The sequence below is a fragment of the Cheilinus undulatus genome, linkage group 15, assembly GCF_018320785.1.
Source record: "Cheilinus undulatus linkage group 15, ASM1832078v1, whole genome shotgun sequence".
NCBI lineage: Eukaryota > Metazoa > Chordata > Actinopteri > Labriformes > Labridae > Cheilinus > Cheilinus undulatus.
Window position 1 is genome coordinate 30,170,897 of NC_054879.1, and position 17,079 is coordinate 30,187,975.

The 17,079-nt window shown below is 41.8% G+C and overlaps 1 protein-coding gene across 1 annotated transcript in view; it reads left to right on the forward strand.

The window, feature by feature from the left end:
- Window positions 1-1,797: 1,797 nt before the first annotated feature.
- The window catches only part of si:dkey-91i10.2 (uncharacterized protein LOC555224 homolog), a 28,118-nt gene continuing 12,836 nt past the window's right edge, over window positions 1,798-17,079 (forward strand). The window contains exons 1-3 of the mRNA XM_041806369.1: window positions 1,798-3,404; window positions 12,774-12,966; window positions 14,287-14,491. Of these exons, the coding sequence (XP_041662303.1) occupies window positions 1,888-3,404; window positions 12,774-12,966; window positions 14,287-14,491 (1,915 nt within the window). The 5' untranslated portion in view covers window positions 1,798-1,887. The remainder of the gene's footprint in view (window positions 3,405-12,773; window positions 12,967-14,286; window positions 14,492-17,079) is intronic.

Sequence of the window (17,079 nt, forward strand, 5' to 3'; positions counted from 1 at the left end):
AGAAAATTCTATTTCCTGTATCATGGTGAATGAAAAATTGTCATGGCCATGCCTCTTAACACCTTAGAATTTACCTTTGCAAGCCTGCATGATGATGTCTGCATGATGATTGCCAGTCATGAAGGGATTGTAATTGGAAATTCAGGAACAGTGACTTCCTGTTGTAGAGAGTGGTGCTGTGCAATATATCAAAATTTTCCATATGGAAGTGTTCAGGCCTGGACCTTTATCAAGCACATGAAATTTAGGTTATGACTGTTTGAAAAATTATGCCAAGACTAAATGGCAACTTTCTGACATCATTTTAACGACGCCTTCTGATGAAAAGTCACAGATGTATGAATGGACTTGAGTCATCTCCTGGAATGGTCTGAAATTAACGTACTGGAGACTCTGAGAATATCACATTTTTCACAAGAACCGACGTACCTGCAAAGTTCTATAAAGTTCTTAACATGTAAGGCCCTCAAAAGCCTGTTCAATGATGGAGAAAACTGAAAACTAAAAGCAGTCAATCTAAGCAATGGTGCTCTGGCCCCAAATATGGAAATAGGTACAAATAAGTAATCTAACTTTATTTACAAAATGTGAATATGAATGTGTACATGCATGTGCATCCAAATTATGAATATGTAAAGAAGTACAAAACAAGAGAATGTAGATAGATGTGCATGCACCAAGTATGATATAAACAAAGTGGCTGATACTAAAAATGTCACAGATCAGAGTTTATGTGACATGCTGAATGGGAGGGGTTACAGAGTTTGATAGCCACAGGCAGGGATGACTTTCAGTGGCTTTCTGTGCTGCATTTTGGAGGAATGAGTCTTGTAAAAATGTTAAGTAGGAATGAATTTTCAGCTGTTGATTTAAATTGCTTCGGACTTAATTCACAAAACAGGATTGGGTTGAATAAGCATGATAGGATCATATCATAATGGGATTCCAATGAGAGTTATCTGCATCGTTTAGTATCTTACAAACCAGAAATTATAGGATTTTTTTTGTCATGCTGGACCAATAATCAGTAGAAGATTAATGATGAGATAGAGTGAAGTTACCAAAAAAGATGTTTTTTTTTGTTTGTTTTTAAGAAAAAAAAATGCATCTAAAACATGTCTATATATTTCTGGACAGAGAAGATGCACAGAAAGTGGAAGATAGTTTTATGCAATGATGTAGCGACTGTGTCTTTGGAGCTTCAATAAGTGTTTTTGTTCTTATTACATAAAGGTTAGGCTTTTTTGGAGGTATGGAATCATCACAGTGCACATGAAGCCATCCGTCTATCATATCTTCAAATCTAATCTGGAGCTCCAGGCCCCAGGTTGGAAATCAAGAATGCAGAGGCATCGGTCTGTCAATAATTATCAAAAACTCCTCACTAGACCTTCAAAAACACAGACTTCATGTTCATCCGTGACAGAATGGACATCTCAAAATGGGAGATTTCAGTATTTTGTTTGTCTTCCACCTCTTGTAAAGACTTTAAAGTAAACAAATCACTGCAGGATATTAGAGAAAGATGTAGCTGTAAGTTAGCATTGATTTATAGTGAAATGTTGTATTTGCATTAGTAAAACCCCAGGCTGAAAGGGGTTAAAACATTTGTATTTCATGCTTAAAGGCATGCATAGCTCTTGTAAATGTGATTGTCTATGCTGTCTGTTTATATCTGAACATATCTTCATACGCACTGTCTTTCTGTCCCTGCAGGCTGCACATCTTCTTACCTGCTCACTGTGTGTCTGAGGGTGGCTCGCTCAGCCTGCAGCCATGCCAGACGTAAAGCCTCCATTACCATGTGACTACCCTTGCACTTCACCCGTCGCAGCCTCCGCCGGCTCTCCTGCTGGCTGTGCCTCTCCGCTCGACCTCCTCATTGACATGGAGCCCTGCATCGCCAACCTTCCCCTGTCCCCCGACCCTCTGAACTCCTTCCCCCGACACAGACCCGGCATCCCTTACTACCCAGGCATACAGGGTCCTTCCTTCCCACTCATGGCTCGATGTAACAGCAGCACCCTGCTCACTAACCTGGGTTTGAGGTACTGCTCCAGCAGACAGGGGCCTTTTGATGCGGTATCAGGTCAGGGGTTTGTTCACGGCTCCTGCGGCCACACGGGGAACAATGGCAGCAGACCTTACAGGAGCATGGAGAACCTGAACTGGAACAATGTGGCTGATTCTGGCCTGTGTGGATTCAGTGCTGCCCCCTACAGGAGCATGGACAGTGAGTTTATCTTACGTTACACCTCCTCTAGCCACTGGTGTGGGAGGTCTCCTGATGGATCTATGGTGGAGGCCCATGGCCTTGTACCTAACCCAGAGAGCCTTGCATTTTATCCTAAGCATGGACTGCCCAGGAAGGACCTACCACTTTTCCCTCAGCTGCTATTTCCTGCCAATGTCGATGAATGGGATGCAAGGAAAGGCCTAAGAGAGAAACTCCGTCTCCAGAGTGCAAGGTCATCAGTTGAGCCGTTGAAGCCCCTTCCTCTGCGGCCTCAAGTGTCACCAAGTGATCAAGAAGGTGTTCATCAAGTGAATTCACATGCTGTGTCCAGGCCGCTGGGCACGATGCGCCTCACAAACCCTGAAGACATCAAACAGGAGGTCATGAGGCGCTTACAGCTCCGACGGCAGAACAGCAGCCCCAACCTGGCTCTCCAAAGCCCAACATCGGGCCCAAAGGGGGTGAAGACGTCCTACACCACAGATAATATTGCCGGTGATAAGGAATCTGCATCAGAGCGCAGTAGACCTCCTGTGGGACGCCTTCATATCCCTACGTTTGAGGAGTTTAAGAGGATGAGGCAAAAGGAGGGAGAACAGGGAAAAGAGTCCACAGCAGGATCTGTGGTTTCTGGAAAACCTGAGGCTGATTTGAAAAAAGACGCAGAAACATTAGATGGTAAAATCTCTCCATCTGATCGGGCTTTTCAGGTAAGCTCAAGTGAAGGACACAAAAAAGACCCAGAGAAGGATGAGGGGGAAACATGCAGAGCAGAAAGGACGGACAGTAGTGAAGCTCTGCACAAAAAATCAGAAACACCTCCATGTAACATCAGTGCAGCTCCTACCTCCACCTCTACCACCAGCACATTCTCCCCCATCCGCACTGTTCCCTCTCCACGCCCACCCCTCCAGCCCCTTGCCAGCTCAGCCCAGGAGAAACACCCTGTAGCTGCGCTGGGAGACGATGGGAGCACCCGGCGTAGGAGGAGCAGTTTGGAACCAGCTGGATCGGTTCCCTTCCCACCCTGTAGGGAGAACTGGGAGCGACCCTCCAGCTGCTGCCCAGCTCTCCTTCTGGAGGGGACGGACCTGTCGAGCTATGGAGCCAAGATCTATAAGATGAAGGATGGACTCATCGGCTCAGCTTTGGACCTCATCAAGAAGAGGTGAGTTCAGTCAGACTACTTGTAATTGTTTGAAATGTTCATTGCAGCAGCAAAACATGGGTTGCATTTGCTACAATCTTATCACTCCATTACTTCAAGCTGAGGTTTCTATTTACAGATTCTGCTTTGAAATACAGAAGTTTTAGGAATTGGTCCAGCTTTTGGATTTTGGTCTTAAGTGTTTTGGTATTGGTTGTGGTTTTATAACTAGTATACTCCTAGCTGTAGGACAGGGACTGTGCATTTGGAAAGCAGCAAAAACACAATCCATCCATAATAAAAATCTGCAAACACACTAGCAGTCATCTAGCAACAAGTTAGCATTAATTCATCTCTCTAAAGAGATATCTGCATGCAAGCTTGCTAAAATCCCACATTTAGAAGTTGTTTTTCTATTCCTTTTCTGAAGTTTCTTGGTTTTAACTGGTTGACATCCTGTCAAAGAAAGACGACATAAAAATGTTGTCTTCTGCTGCCATAGAGCTTTTATAAGTCAGTCAAATTATTTAAATCAAAATAAATGAAAGGCCTGAGTCATAGTCTACATGTGTATCATTCTGCCCACTAAGATAGCCAAAATGTTCAATTCTTAAAACATTTTAGAGTTGCCATTTCAACACCTTTGATTTTTTTAAGCTTGTCACACACGCAAAGATTTTTAAAATCTGAACTGATTTTTCAGTGTAATATCAAATGTTTGATATTTACGATTTAGGATCTGGTAGGCTACGACGCGATTTGGAGCAGTAAATTCACTGTTTTGACATCACTCACAAGTAGACTACTCAGACAAATAATCGTTTGCGATGAGGCTCCAGTTGATATACAGCCCCACAATCATCGGGGGGGTGGGGGGTCAAATCTTGCCTAAAATCGGGCTTAAAATCCTGTAGTGTGTGGCCAGCCTAATTTGGCTTTTTGATAGTGCTTCTCTATGCAGAAATCCCTTCCTGACCCGAGGATGACATGACGTCTGTAAACACCCCTTTTTCTTCAGCCATGTTCCTTTTCTGCACAGTATCGGTGAGCATTTACTGTGTAGAAGTTGTGAAAGTCCTTTGTGGTTGACTCCACCTTTGAATAAAAGAAGCTCGAGGCAACATGAGGGAGAACAAAGGATCCATGAATTATTTCTCTTTCTGTTTTCACTGCTCCATACTTCTGAGACTGGACTTTTTTACCAATTAGCATGTTGTGTTAAATCCGGTTAATCCTTTTAGTTGTGAAATTAGATTCTGAGGTACACATCACACATGAGCCCTGTAGCAGCCTCCATCTACAGAGATGATTAGGCATCAGTGTTTGTGAACTCACATCCATGTGTGTGCTTGGCAGTGCCAGAGTTTTGTTTCTGTGTGAGTCCATCTGTTTAAGCCTTAAAGTGTTGTTGTGTTATCGATTTATCTCAGTTATTGTGCTAACAGCTGTCAGAGCTAACCGTGTTGGCTCATCAGACGAGGCTGTGGGCGGGCGGGTTGGCATGAAGCATGTCAGACTGGAAGACTGGCAGCATCCCCACAGACCTGCTGTCTCTCTGCTGTCTCTCACTGTCAGCTGTTGGCTAAATAAATTCTGTTTTCACTCCATCGTGGTTCATTCTGATCAAGGACAAACAAGAAGAGGGTGTGTTTTACAGCTCCATGGTGCGGGTCGGGTCCAGGTCTCCTTTCGGTGTAAATATTAGACCCAAAGGAGCTGCCTGATAAGGCCAGTTGTACAATATCAGCTCCACCCTCCCTGCAGGCTGTGATAGATTAGAGATGTAGACTGTGTCTCTCTTTTCCTGTCAGAACCCTCCAATGGCTGTCGCTTCTTTGTCTGCACTGTTGGAAGTTATGATGGATGTCTGAAGCTGCACTGCATGAAGGCAGCAGAAAAATATCTGCTGGGTTTGTCTTTGTGAAAGTGCAGAGCTGCAGTCTTGGCTGCAACAAAAGGTTATTTTTTCAATTTATCCACGAGGAGATAAAATGGTGAAAATGCCCAGGATGATGTCTTCAAATTGCTGCTCTTATCTGATCAGCACTAAAACAAGACATACAGCCAGGAGCAGATCTTCACTGAGGCACTACCAGGATGTTATTTCCTATAGAAGCCTGGAATGAGATATCTATGTTAGAATTGTAAAATGACAAAGACGACTGATGTTTCATTAGAAGTTTATAGGAGGAAGAAAATAGTATGAAGCAGCTTTATTGCCTGCTAGCTCAACTTCCTGAATAACGGCTGTTTCAGGCTGGGTGTGTGACAGCTGTGTGACATCTGCATCACTGCATGACTTTCATTTCAGCATGCATGTTAACAAGTAAGGGCTTTCGGACTGCCAGTGTGGGTGCTACCTCATGCCCTATCCATACAGGACTAGTATTACCTAAAGACCTCTGGTAGTATGTAATAATCTCTTGGGATATCTGTGTTTTTAATCCCATTTGCATCAACCATGTCTGTAATTTGTGCTGTAAAAATTCCAAGGCAAATTACCATATTTCAGCACAGACAGGTAATTCCAATAATTTAGGGTGGTAATAATGTTGTTTTTTACAGTCCATGCAGCTTTTTCTGCTCCTTTTGCTTATCGGAAAAACAACAGAGGCTTTGCAGGACATTTTGAGCAAAGTTTTGACACATATAGGTTATAAAAAGTGCTTCTCTTTCAGTTAATTTCAGCATATGTGTAAAAATTGCATTATTTTACTTAACTTGTGTATTTAAACTCTGCTGTCCAAATGTGTGTGCACACACCGCTGCTCTCTTCATATGCATACTCCTCTGCGCTTTTTCAGTTTATATTTAACATGAGGTGAACAGTATAGGACACATGAAGAAAACGTCACATGCAGAACTATAATGTGAAGAACACTGCATTTTTTTTATTTTTTATATGAATTTTGGAAATAACTATTTATTGAGTATTTCTATTGCTGCAGCCATGCAGCACCCTTATGTCCTCTTTCAGAAATGTGTAAATTTGAGTGCATTACAGATTTTGCTTATCCTGTGTGAATGCACCACACCAAACACTGATGTCAGGGGGTAATTCACAAATTACCAGAAATTCGTGGCTCCATTACACCATGAAGACAAAAGAACAGTCCTAGCAACTCAGAAAAGGTTAATGAAAAGTATACGTCAGGGGATGGATGCCAAAAAATTTCCAAGGCCCATGTGTAAATCTACCTAGATCAGGATATCCTCACAAACTGTGAGACTGTGCAAGAAGGAGACTAGTGAGAGAGGCCATCAAGAAACAAGAAATACAGGGAGAGCGTAGGGGAAGATGCACCAAACAGTGCAGGGAATAGATCCTGCAACCAGCATGTCAAGGACTTCAGCCTCTGGATATGGGCACCTGCTCTTCTCACTGAGCCAAATCAGCACCCAGACATGTTCATTTCTGATGCAGCACTCAGTATTTTAACATTGGGTGTGTGTTTAACTTCCAGGGCTTCTGCAGACAGCCTCAAGTGGACACTCAACGAGTTTTCTTACACTTCTGCAAAAGGCTTCATTTTTCATCCACACATGTTTGTGCTTGGAAAGAACTAAAATGCATGTCTGACAATCTGGAGGAAATATGTTTAACTGTGTGACAGACTTGCTCCTAGCATTGCCAGAAACGTAAATATTTTCTATTTTAAAAGTAAAAAAAAAAAAAAAAAGCTGATAAAAGCAATACCGTCACATTCAAAGGGCTTGGCTCTGAATCTTTTGCATTTTGCTCTCAGACAAATTGATCACCGGACTTGTAGATTGTCTTCTGATCGATTAGCCCACTAATCATTGGGCTTTACTGCAGTGCCCTCAAAGCCCATCGGCAGCGCCACAAGCCCACATTCAACATTGTTTATTCCCACTGAATTAATCTTTTATGTAGAGAAAACACCCAGAAAGCAGCTTCTCTCCGTGATTTAAACGTGGCTACAGGCTCAGCGAGTGTTTTAATACTTGGAGATTAATTAATTAAACATGACAGCATTCTGTGTGATCTCTGCACCCGGAGGTGTTCCACTTCTCCCAATAAGAGTCTTTGTTTTTCATGCTGCTGAAGTTGCACACAGGGCAGAAAGCAGCTTTAGTGTGTTATTAGAGTAATATTCATGTTATTACATCTGGGAGGCTTTTATAGAAATGCAGTGGAGCAGTAAAGCGCTCAGTTTATTGCATACTGCAGTGAAGGAGTTTTATATATATATATATACGGTGTGTTGATCATGTGTGCGTCCACTTCCTGTAACATGTTTTATTTGTCTCTATTAGACACACGCAGTGGTAAATAGATTAAACTCATTGCAGTGATATATGCGTCAGCGGAAATGACAGCAGGGCTAATTTCAGAGTCAAACCGTGCCGTGGTGAGCGGAGATCCATCACGTACAGTGTTAGATAGATAGATTAAGCTGCAGGTTATTATTTCCCATGCATCATCCGCCGTGTGACAGCTAATACTGTGAAGCAAAGACATTTAATGACAGTTAGTCTGAGGGGAAAACCGATTGGACACTTCAATACTGCATTAATTAAATCAAGCTTCTCACCAGTTTAATTTGGACATTTGGGCACCTTTAATCTGCTGTGATGGCTTTATTCAAAGGATTTAATTACACTTACAATACAAAGCAGTAGATGCTGACAGGTCTGCTGGTTTTATATGATCTAAGTGTGTTTGTTTAAGAGCAGAGCATTAGAGGGTTGCTGAGTGAGGGCTCAGCAGTTTCACTGGTTTAGGAGGGAGATGGCTCCAAAAAGACAGTGTTATGTAAGGAGCATTAGAATAATGAGACCTCTTGTTGAGTTGCCTCAAGGATATTTGAGGATACATTAAAGGCCAAAGTGAAGAGAAGTATACATCATAGCAGAGGTTAAAGCGGGACAAGCTAGAAATATCACCTGTTGGTTCTCTGGGAAGAATTCAAAAGCAGTGGGAGGTCAAAAGAACAGGCTGGCCTGGTCTTTGTTGCAGAGGGGTTCATATGGGATGAGCATGAAGCCTAATGACTATGATGCTTCAAATCCAACCTACATGCTTTGCGTAGTCTGCATATAGGCAGGGGCGGGCCTGGGATGTAGGTACTGTTGTGCAGTGTTAAAGGCAATGCACATGGTATATAAAAGCTTGTTGTTTCTTTGGTTTTTTTTTTTTGTTTTTTTTCAATAAAAATATGAATAAGTAGAAATATTACACTCATGCATGAAGTAGATTTTTTAATTTATTTAATGTGTTTGCACTAGATAAATCACAACTGGTAGGCACAACTTTCACAAGGAAAGTAAATTATTGTGAGTTAGTGCAGGTGAGGTAAGGAAACCTGAGATGGGCTTATAATTAAACCTCGGCATGTCATGTATTAATCATTACCATACAAGAAATGATAGAAAACAATGTTAAAATGGTTTAATGCCCCTTCACACAATATACAATATAAGAAAGAAACTATTAGCACCCAGAATTTCCAGGGAGAGGATCCCTAATAAACTGTAATTATGCCATAATTTTATTTCATTATTTAACTTCCTTTCCTTTTAACTTTAATAAATGCAAATTGCCACCAGAACTTTACTGCATGTGTAATATAAACGTAGTCCATTTAAGGGACCCATCTTCTTTTTTCATTTGTTTAGTACTAATGGTCTTGAAAAAAGCAAAAGCATGAAAAAAATGCAATACTTCTTATTAGAGTACTTGATTAATTGACAGAAGTACTCGATTACAAAATAATTGATTGGTGCAGCCCTAATAATATGGTGATGTATTATATTGTATCCTACTGTCTCCTATTGCATCGTATCATGTCATATTGTATTGCATTGTCCTGTAATATTCCAAATGTAACAAAATTTCCCATGGGGACAATTAGTGTCCTGAATAATATCGTATCTTATTGTACAGTATCATGTCCTATCCTGTTGTACATTAGCTGGACTCTGAGGTCAAGCCCACTCAGACCATGCCCTGATCCCTCATGTGTTGCCATCCAAGAACCAAAGAAGAGCAAAAAGAAAGTGATTCGGTCACAGCTGCTGGTAAAGCTTAATTACTGTGAATAACACTGATATAAAAGTAACTTTAGTGAACTAATTAAGAGTTTTATAAACATCTCTCTTCTCTCCCTTTGAATTTTGCAGCTTGAAACCACCACTATTGCATTAAGGAGGGTTTTAGTGATTAAATTCAACTGATTGGTATTGGTTTAATGGTGGCACTTCCTTTTGAATTCCTCACTGCAGCAACTCCTTTCTCATTACGTGTGGTCATATCGATTAGCTGAGCTTCAAAGTAATGCACACACCTTTTTATTTTGCTGACAGACATAATTAACAACAGGAACTACCAAGTATGCACAGTCTATTGATTTTGATTTTTCAAACACTGGTGAGCTTCACAGTCCAGCAGGCATGATCATGAAACATGATATCTGTGCAAAAACCCCACTGAAACAGCATTTTAAGTGATTCTTATTAGGCTTTCACTCAAATTAAATGTGTTTTTGTTCTTTATGGACTCTGCAGGTTTAAATGGCTGACAGGTCAAAACCTGTAATAGAGTCTGAACAACACCAGCCTGTCAGACGAGAAAGAAAGGCTTTAAAGTCTTGAAATATTGACTTTTTCTTTAGAAGGGATGTTTGTTTATGAGAGATGGAGGATAGTGTGTCTCAGGAGCAGGAGGGGTTATGTGTTGTTCATTGAAATGATGTTTGGTTTTAAGCCAATAGAAGCAGACATGAATACATTTAAGATGTGCTGATATTGATTCCGTAATTCAGCCGTAATTCACAGAGCTATTACACAATTTTTAAGAGTCCATAAAGCCTGATTTATACTTCTGCTTCGAATCTACAGCTTGGAGTGTAACTATAAGAAATTATCCAGTAAATAATATCCATCAGTGATATAAGCCTGGTTAAGAAGAGAAAAAGGACTGGAAAATAGCAGGAAAAATAGAGAAAATCTGGAAAGATTGTGATTGTGGTACTTCCTCCTGAGGCACACCTCTTTCTTAGACTTCTCCTCTCTTCTGTGTTCACTTCATGCTTTTACAAATGCATGCACAGGCCCCTGCAGGCGTGCATCTGTGCCTGTGTTCATGTATGTGTGCATTTCAGCACTGTGCAGATTTAGTGTGTGTTGCACAGCGTGTTTCACTGTGCCTGTGTGCTCCTGTGAAGGTGTGTCGGATCACATGCCGGCTGCTGTGTGCTGCAAGAATGGATCCCCAGCTGACAGACAAAGGAATGAAGGAAAAGAATGTATTCATGAGCGGGTAGTGTCCCTGTGGTCCTGGGGTTCAGGTGTTAATGTCCAATGATGGGCCTAATTGCTGCCCTATGGGGAGAGGGGGGAGATTGAGAGGGAAGGCATTGATTTGGGTGTTTAGGGGGTTATAAGGATGATGGAAGAGGAGGGAAAGGAGGGCAGGAGAAGAAGGAACAGAAGGATGGGTGGGAGCTAGGGTTGGGCAATATATCTCGTATCACATATCTGAATAGTTTAAGCTGAATGGCAATAATATGATATATACATGGAGTATATTTGTGCATCTTCTTTGTGAAGACAAAGCTGTCCCAATAGAAATGCCCTGATTTTGGAAATCATGTCTGATACCAGTACCAGTGTTTAAAATAACAGTTTAGCCGATGGCCAATACGATACAGATGGGCTTTTATTTCACACTTTCTCTTGTGTTTGTCCATGAAAACAGACCAAAGTTTCTCTAACATGTCACTTCCACTGCCCAGTAGAATCTGTCAATCCAGACAGCAGTTCTGTGCAGCATCAGTCCTGGCATAAAATTGATTTAACACAAAGGATAAAATTGGTTACTGATATCTGTTCATGCCATAATAATTGCTGATGGCTGATGTTTGTAACAGGGTCAATATGCATCCATAGTCATTACTATTCTTCTTCTGGTTTGACCTATCTTTGGTCTATGTCCTAAGTTTTATGAAAAAGCAGCACATCGATACGCCTCTGGAGTGTCATTATGTACCTCAAAAACAAAATATTTCCAAAATAAATATAATGTATTTAAATGCATTTTTAATGTGTAAGTAAATACTCATTTGTGTTTTTATTTTTCAATAAATAACATTTTATGGAAACTTTTTTATACCATAAGTGGGCAAGGAACCGCATACGGTCACTCGCTGACCTTGATTTTCACTATGATAATGTGAAATATATAAAAATTTAAGTAAATAAGTCACGGGAATCCACCAATAATATTCTAAGGCTTGAATGTATAATGTCCAAGTATTTCAGTGAGTGCACTATAAAGGGTTAAATTTGTTCTTATGTAAGTTTCAAAGAAAAACCTGTCTGATTTCTGACATGTTGTAAAACTACTGAATTGCTCTGCACCCTCTTTTGTTAGCAGGAAAAGCATTAAAAATACCTTGTACTGGACTCAAGGTATAAGAAATACTTTGAAGTGGATGTAGTGCTGCTCAAAAATGAAATGGAAAAAGACTGATTTATTATACATTGAAGACCAGAAGTGAATATTATATATATGCAATATGAATCAAAATTCATCATGCTTTTAGACAGTAGTGACGTCAGAAAAAAGTTACATTAATATTATTTGATCAAAACCTAGATTTATTTAAATTCTAAAAAAAAAAAAAAACAATTTAAATTAATAAGTTATTGCATCTAGCATATTTTAATGCAGAGAAGTTCAAAATTTAACATGTTACACAGTCATATCAGCACTCAAAAAGTTTGCGAGTGTTCTTGGATTTTTTTCTATGCCAAGAAGAAATCACAGATATGTGTTTATTTTTGTGAATGTCATAATCTTCTTAAAACTGTGTGAGTGGGGTTTAAGAACTAATTGCTTATTTAGACCGGTTTGTGAATGAGGCCCACTGAAGCGAAGTCTTTTTTGTTTTTGATGATCAAAAATGACAAACTCTGATACTCTGTGTAAATTGTAAAAAAAATATTTGCTGTATGGTATAGGGTTGATTTTCAGGGTTTGGACGAGGCCCCTTATCTTCAGGCCAATCTTAATGCTTCAGCATACCTGATTCAATATAAGCATAATTATACTGATGAAATGATATCGGCTTACCCTGTATCTTGTGTGACAATATCTAAACTCATCATATTGCCCAACCCTACAGAGAGCTGGGAGGGAAGAATGAATGACAGAGATGATCTATGGAGACAAGTTCTGCCAGAATTACAATATCAACCCTTTTGTCTCCTCTCTCTCTCTCTCTTCGCCATTCTCCTTCTCTCCTCCATCCCCATACCCTTTTCCTTCCTCTCTCTTCTTTCACCCCCCTTTTCTCTCCCCCCTCTCCTCCTCTCTCTCCGTCCATCTCTCTCCTCCGTACCGCCGTCTCCCCTTCTCTCCACCAGCTGCAGTGCAGAGATCTCCGCTGAGGCCCCCGTCAGGCTGTCAGCTGACCGGGACGGAGGCTGTGACATCACCGCCCCCTCGACCGACCGTCAGCCCTCCGCCGTTGCCATGGCAACGTCGGCAACGGCCTGCGGAGCTGAGGCTGGCGACGAGACGCCTGCAGAAGGAGGAGGAGAGGAAGCAGCAGAATGCGTAAGGACTCTTTCTCATTTCTTTTCCCCTTTTAAATGTCTTAAATGTTCTGTCTTTCCTCGCTTTTCCTCGCCACCTGTGAGTGTTGCTTCCTGGGAGACAGAAAGAGCGTTATCTATTGGTATTCAAGGATGACTGGGACCAGCAAGGGGACTGCGACACACTCAAACACACATACAGATGCACATCACTCACACATCCTGATGCAGAGGTATTTGTTGAGACAGGGATGAGCATGCGGTGCGCTGTCTTCCAGCGACAGCTCGACGTCTGACGGTGCAGTAGAAAGAGGATCAGCAGCTGGTAGCTGGTAACTCTGCGCTTCCTTCCTTCCTTCCTCCTCTCTGTCTCTGCATGGCTCCTCTTCGCCTCAGCTGCAGCTAGCATTGTGCTTTCTCTGCAGAACAGATACAGGCTGACATGGAGTCTTTCTTGCATGCTACAAGATTTCAGGTAGTTTAGAGAACAGATGTCGGGGTGCGTTTTGTGTCTGCATTTCTGAAAATCTTCTGAATCCACAATGGAGCCTGCATCTGCATTCCCAAAGTAAGAGCTGCCTTTGACATGAATTATTCTCCTTCATTTAGGCTGATAGCTGCAAGCTGTATATCATGTTGTTTTCTGTTAGAGAGGGGTGAGAGCCTTTCTTCTTTTCAGTCATATTCAGTAGCCAGTAGCTGTCAGAGCTTAGTCAACATTTGAGGAGCTAATCTTTGATGTAAGGCCAATATGATTAAATCTAATGGATGTAGGTGATGTCTCCAGGGGAAGCAGTTGCATGTCAAAGTGAGGACCTTTGAACCTTCCTCCTAAGGTCACCTCTCAGGGGCTTCAGAGGAGGATTTTCGAGCCATGGGAGGAGTGTTTGTCCATGCCGGATACTGCAGCATGTCGGGGAATTCCTCCAGAAAAACCAGGAGATGCTTTGAATCGTCACTGATGGGACGTCTCTTCTTTTCAAGGCTGAGCGCTTTTAAGATGTGATCAGAGCACATTTTTGGCTGCGTGGCCTTGTTGCATTTAGCGTCTGTCACAAGACTTGGCAGACGATTAGTGCTGCTTCTCGGTATGAAATTTGGATTCTTGGCAGTTTTGCAGGCTGAGATCAGAGAGATAACCAAGATTTGTTATGTAATGATGTAATGACAGCGAACATGGTGACATTGCACACAGAAATTCCTCACACAGACGCACACACCAGCTCTGATCTCCCTCCTGTCATCCTTCTCACCTTATCTGCTCCTAGCATTGTGCCCTTTTTCATCTGTTGCCATAGCAGCCTAACCGTCTGATTGACACACATGTCCTTCCAACCGGCAGCACACCGGTCTGGGCTGCAGGCGCTCCAGCTCGGACGCAGCCTATGAGCTGGCTGAGACAGTGAGGGCTCAGCGCGAGTGTCGTCTCAGGCCTCACTACAGCGACCCCATGCCAGCAGACGCCTCAAAGCGCAAACAGCTGGAGATGAAGATCGCTGCCGCCGCCAGACTCCACGGCCATCGCCGGGACAGAGACAGGGACAGCGGTGAGTACATGACACACAAGGGAATACTGTCGCTTTGTCCTCAGCTAATGTTCTTTATAGCTAAGTTTCCACCTTTTATGTTCAAAGATGTTTATCAAGCATGCTATAAAGCCCAACAACCCCTCAAAATTGATCGATTAGACATTTTTTTCAATTCTTTTGTCTTTTTTCCCATCTGCATCAGTAATAAATCATATCAAAGTCTTTTGACAATCATCCTGATGATGCAGAGTGCAGAAATTCTGCTCAGAAATAAGAAATTTAAAACAGTGAATTAAGGCTTGGTTATGCATTCTGCGTAGATGGCCCCATGGACACAAACTGATGCTAGATCATGATGTGGAAACGTCTGGTGCTTTTATATCTAGTGCTTTCTCCTCCTCGCTGCAAACCAACATTCTCCCAAAAGCTAGGGGGCAGTGTTGTCAGAAGTAGATGTCTGACACAGCTACATCTGTAAATATTTTCAGAGATGTGCGCGGCCAGGCGAAATTTGCTGCACGGGAGCCTCATGAAGGGGCGAGTCTGAGGATTTTCCTTTACGTTTGACGTGTGGACACTCGTGACTCCCTGGTGTGTCAAGCATAAAACAGGCTTTACCATCATTGTAACTGGAGCATCATGCAACTAAAAAGCTAACATATTTTGCTGGAATGTCATCCATCCACATGTCTAAATTTGGCTTCACCAAGGCAAGTAACTCAAAAACTTTATGTCATGTATGCATCTAAAAGCAAGAAAGAAACCAGCGATCAGGAAATAACTATGCATACACACGTCTCTCGTCTTTTTGTGGGAAAAGATTAACTCTGTGAAAAGTACTTCCTAAAATTGTGAAATCAGCAAGTTTAGCAATTTCTTGATGGAGTTTGGTTTGGAACATTGGGGCCACTGCTTCAAGGCTGGTCGCTTTAGAGGCGCCAGTTCACTTCCTTATCGCTGTTGAGGTATGGCTGTGCAAGGCACCAAAACCAAGGGTTTTTTTACATGTTACTTTTGCTTCAGCATGAGTCTTACCCAATGGCTATGGTTTTACTTAAATTTTTGTAAGAATAGGTAAGATATACTTTTTCAAATTGTTCTGAACTGTCTTGTTTGCTTGAAGGAATCTAATGACCCCGTCTCTGTGTCTTGTGACCTCCTTAGGGGTCCCTCTCTTTTACCAGGATTTCTCAAAACTATCAAAGTTCCACTTTCCTGACACACCAGATTGACTGTTTTAAATATCCGTTGCATGGACATACTTAACAATCCTTTCCCAGTTCCCATACAAAGCATCTGGGAAGGGTAGGACTTTTCAAAATAATTCTTAGAAGGTGATTGGATGAATGTTCTGTCCATCACATTCATTAAGGGCCAATCAGAGTGACAAGACAAAATGAGGTAGCAGACGTGAGCAGCTCCAGTACTACCCAGAGCTCTTCAGGCTAATGCTGCCGTAAAGTGTGAGGGGCGGATCTTCCTTGGTCAGTAAAATTCATGTCAAAGCCTGTTGGGAGACGTGCAAAAGCATCCACTCTGCAAAGACAAGCTTTCAGAGTGTCTCTTCAGCCTTGTTTGGATAAAGAAATGTGGCCCAGTTGGTTAAACTGCTGCTGTACTACAGCTACATCCAAGCTAATAGCTACCATGGCAGCAGCCATTGGATACACCGGCAAACCCCACCAATAACGATTGCGAAGTTATGCCAAAGCAGGTCAGGAAAAGAGCAAAATTACCATTTCCATCATGGAAAGCTTTTAGGGTTTTTTGCTCTTTATTCCATGCAGAGACGTGGTCCAGTTCTGATAAAACTGCCCCTATACTAGAGCTTTATCCAAGCTAATCACTGCACTAGCGGCAGCCATTGCTATCAGCTTCTGGTACAACTAAGAAAATCTATTTCTGCAGATAAAATCTTCCTTTGTTTAGTGTCTTCACTCATTTCTAAGATCGTCATTGCACTACAATGTAGGGCTGCGCTGAGCCCTCTTCTCCTGCAGTGTATTTCATATGTTTAAGGCATAACACCACCTACTGCTTCACCTGTTGAGTCTTTATACACTTATTGTATACATACCCAACGCTGATCTTCCCAGCTAGCTCCACCAATCCAGTCTCACTCCTGTTACTTCCTCTGCTGTAGGCACAGAGGAGGATCTATTCAACCCACATTATGCCTTTGTGACACCTTGAACTATCAGTCTTAACAGGACATAAAGCCACAGTTTTGTATCAACAGCTATAATTTGTTATTTTCTTCCTGTGCAGAATGACATGCTACCCACTCTGTCTTTAAATATAACTCTAATTAATGTAATTAGAGAACTCCATGTCCTCATTACACCTCCCTCACCTCTTCAGGGAAGGTGAGTCACACTTAATTTTAATAAAACTTCAACCAGGCCTCATATTAAAGAGTCAGACTTATTTAAAAAGACTATTCAGAGCTGCTTTTGTCTTGTTTGAACCCCTCTTATGCAACTTATTTTCATACATGTGTCTGCATATTTTGGCCTTTGCACTCACCAAACATGCACAGAGTTCCCCTGCTAATGTTGAGTCAACAGAAGCTCTTTGACACTGGACGTCGGCCACAGAATGTCAGT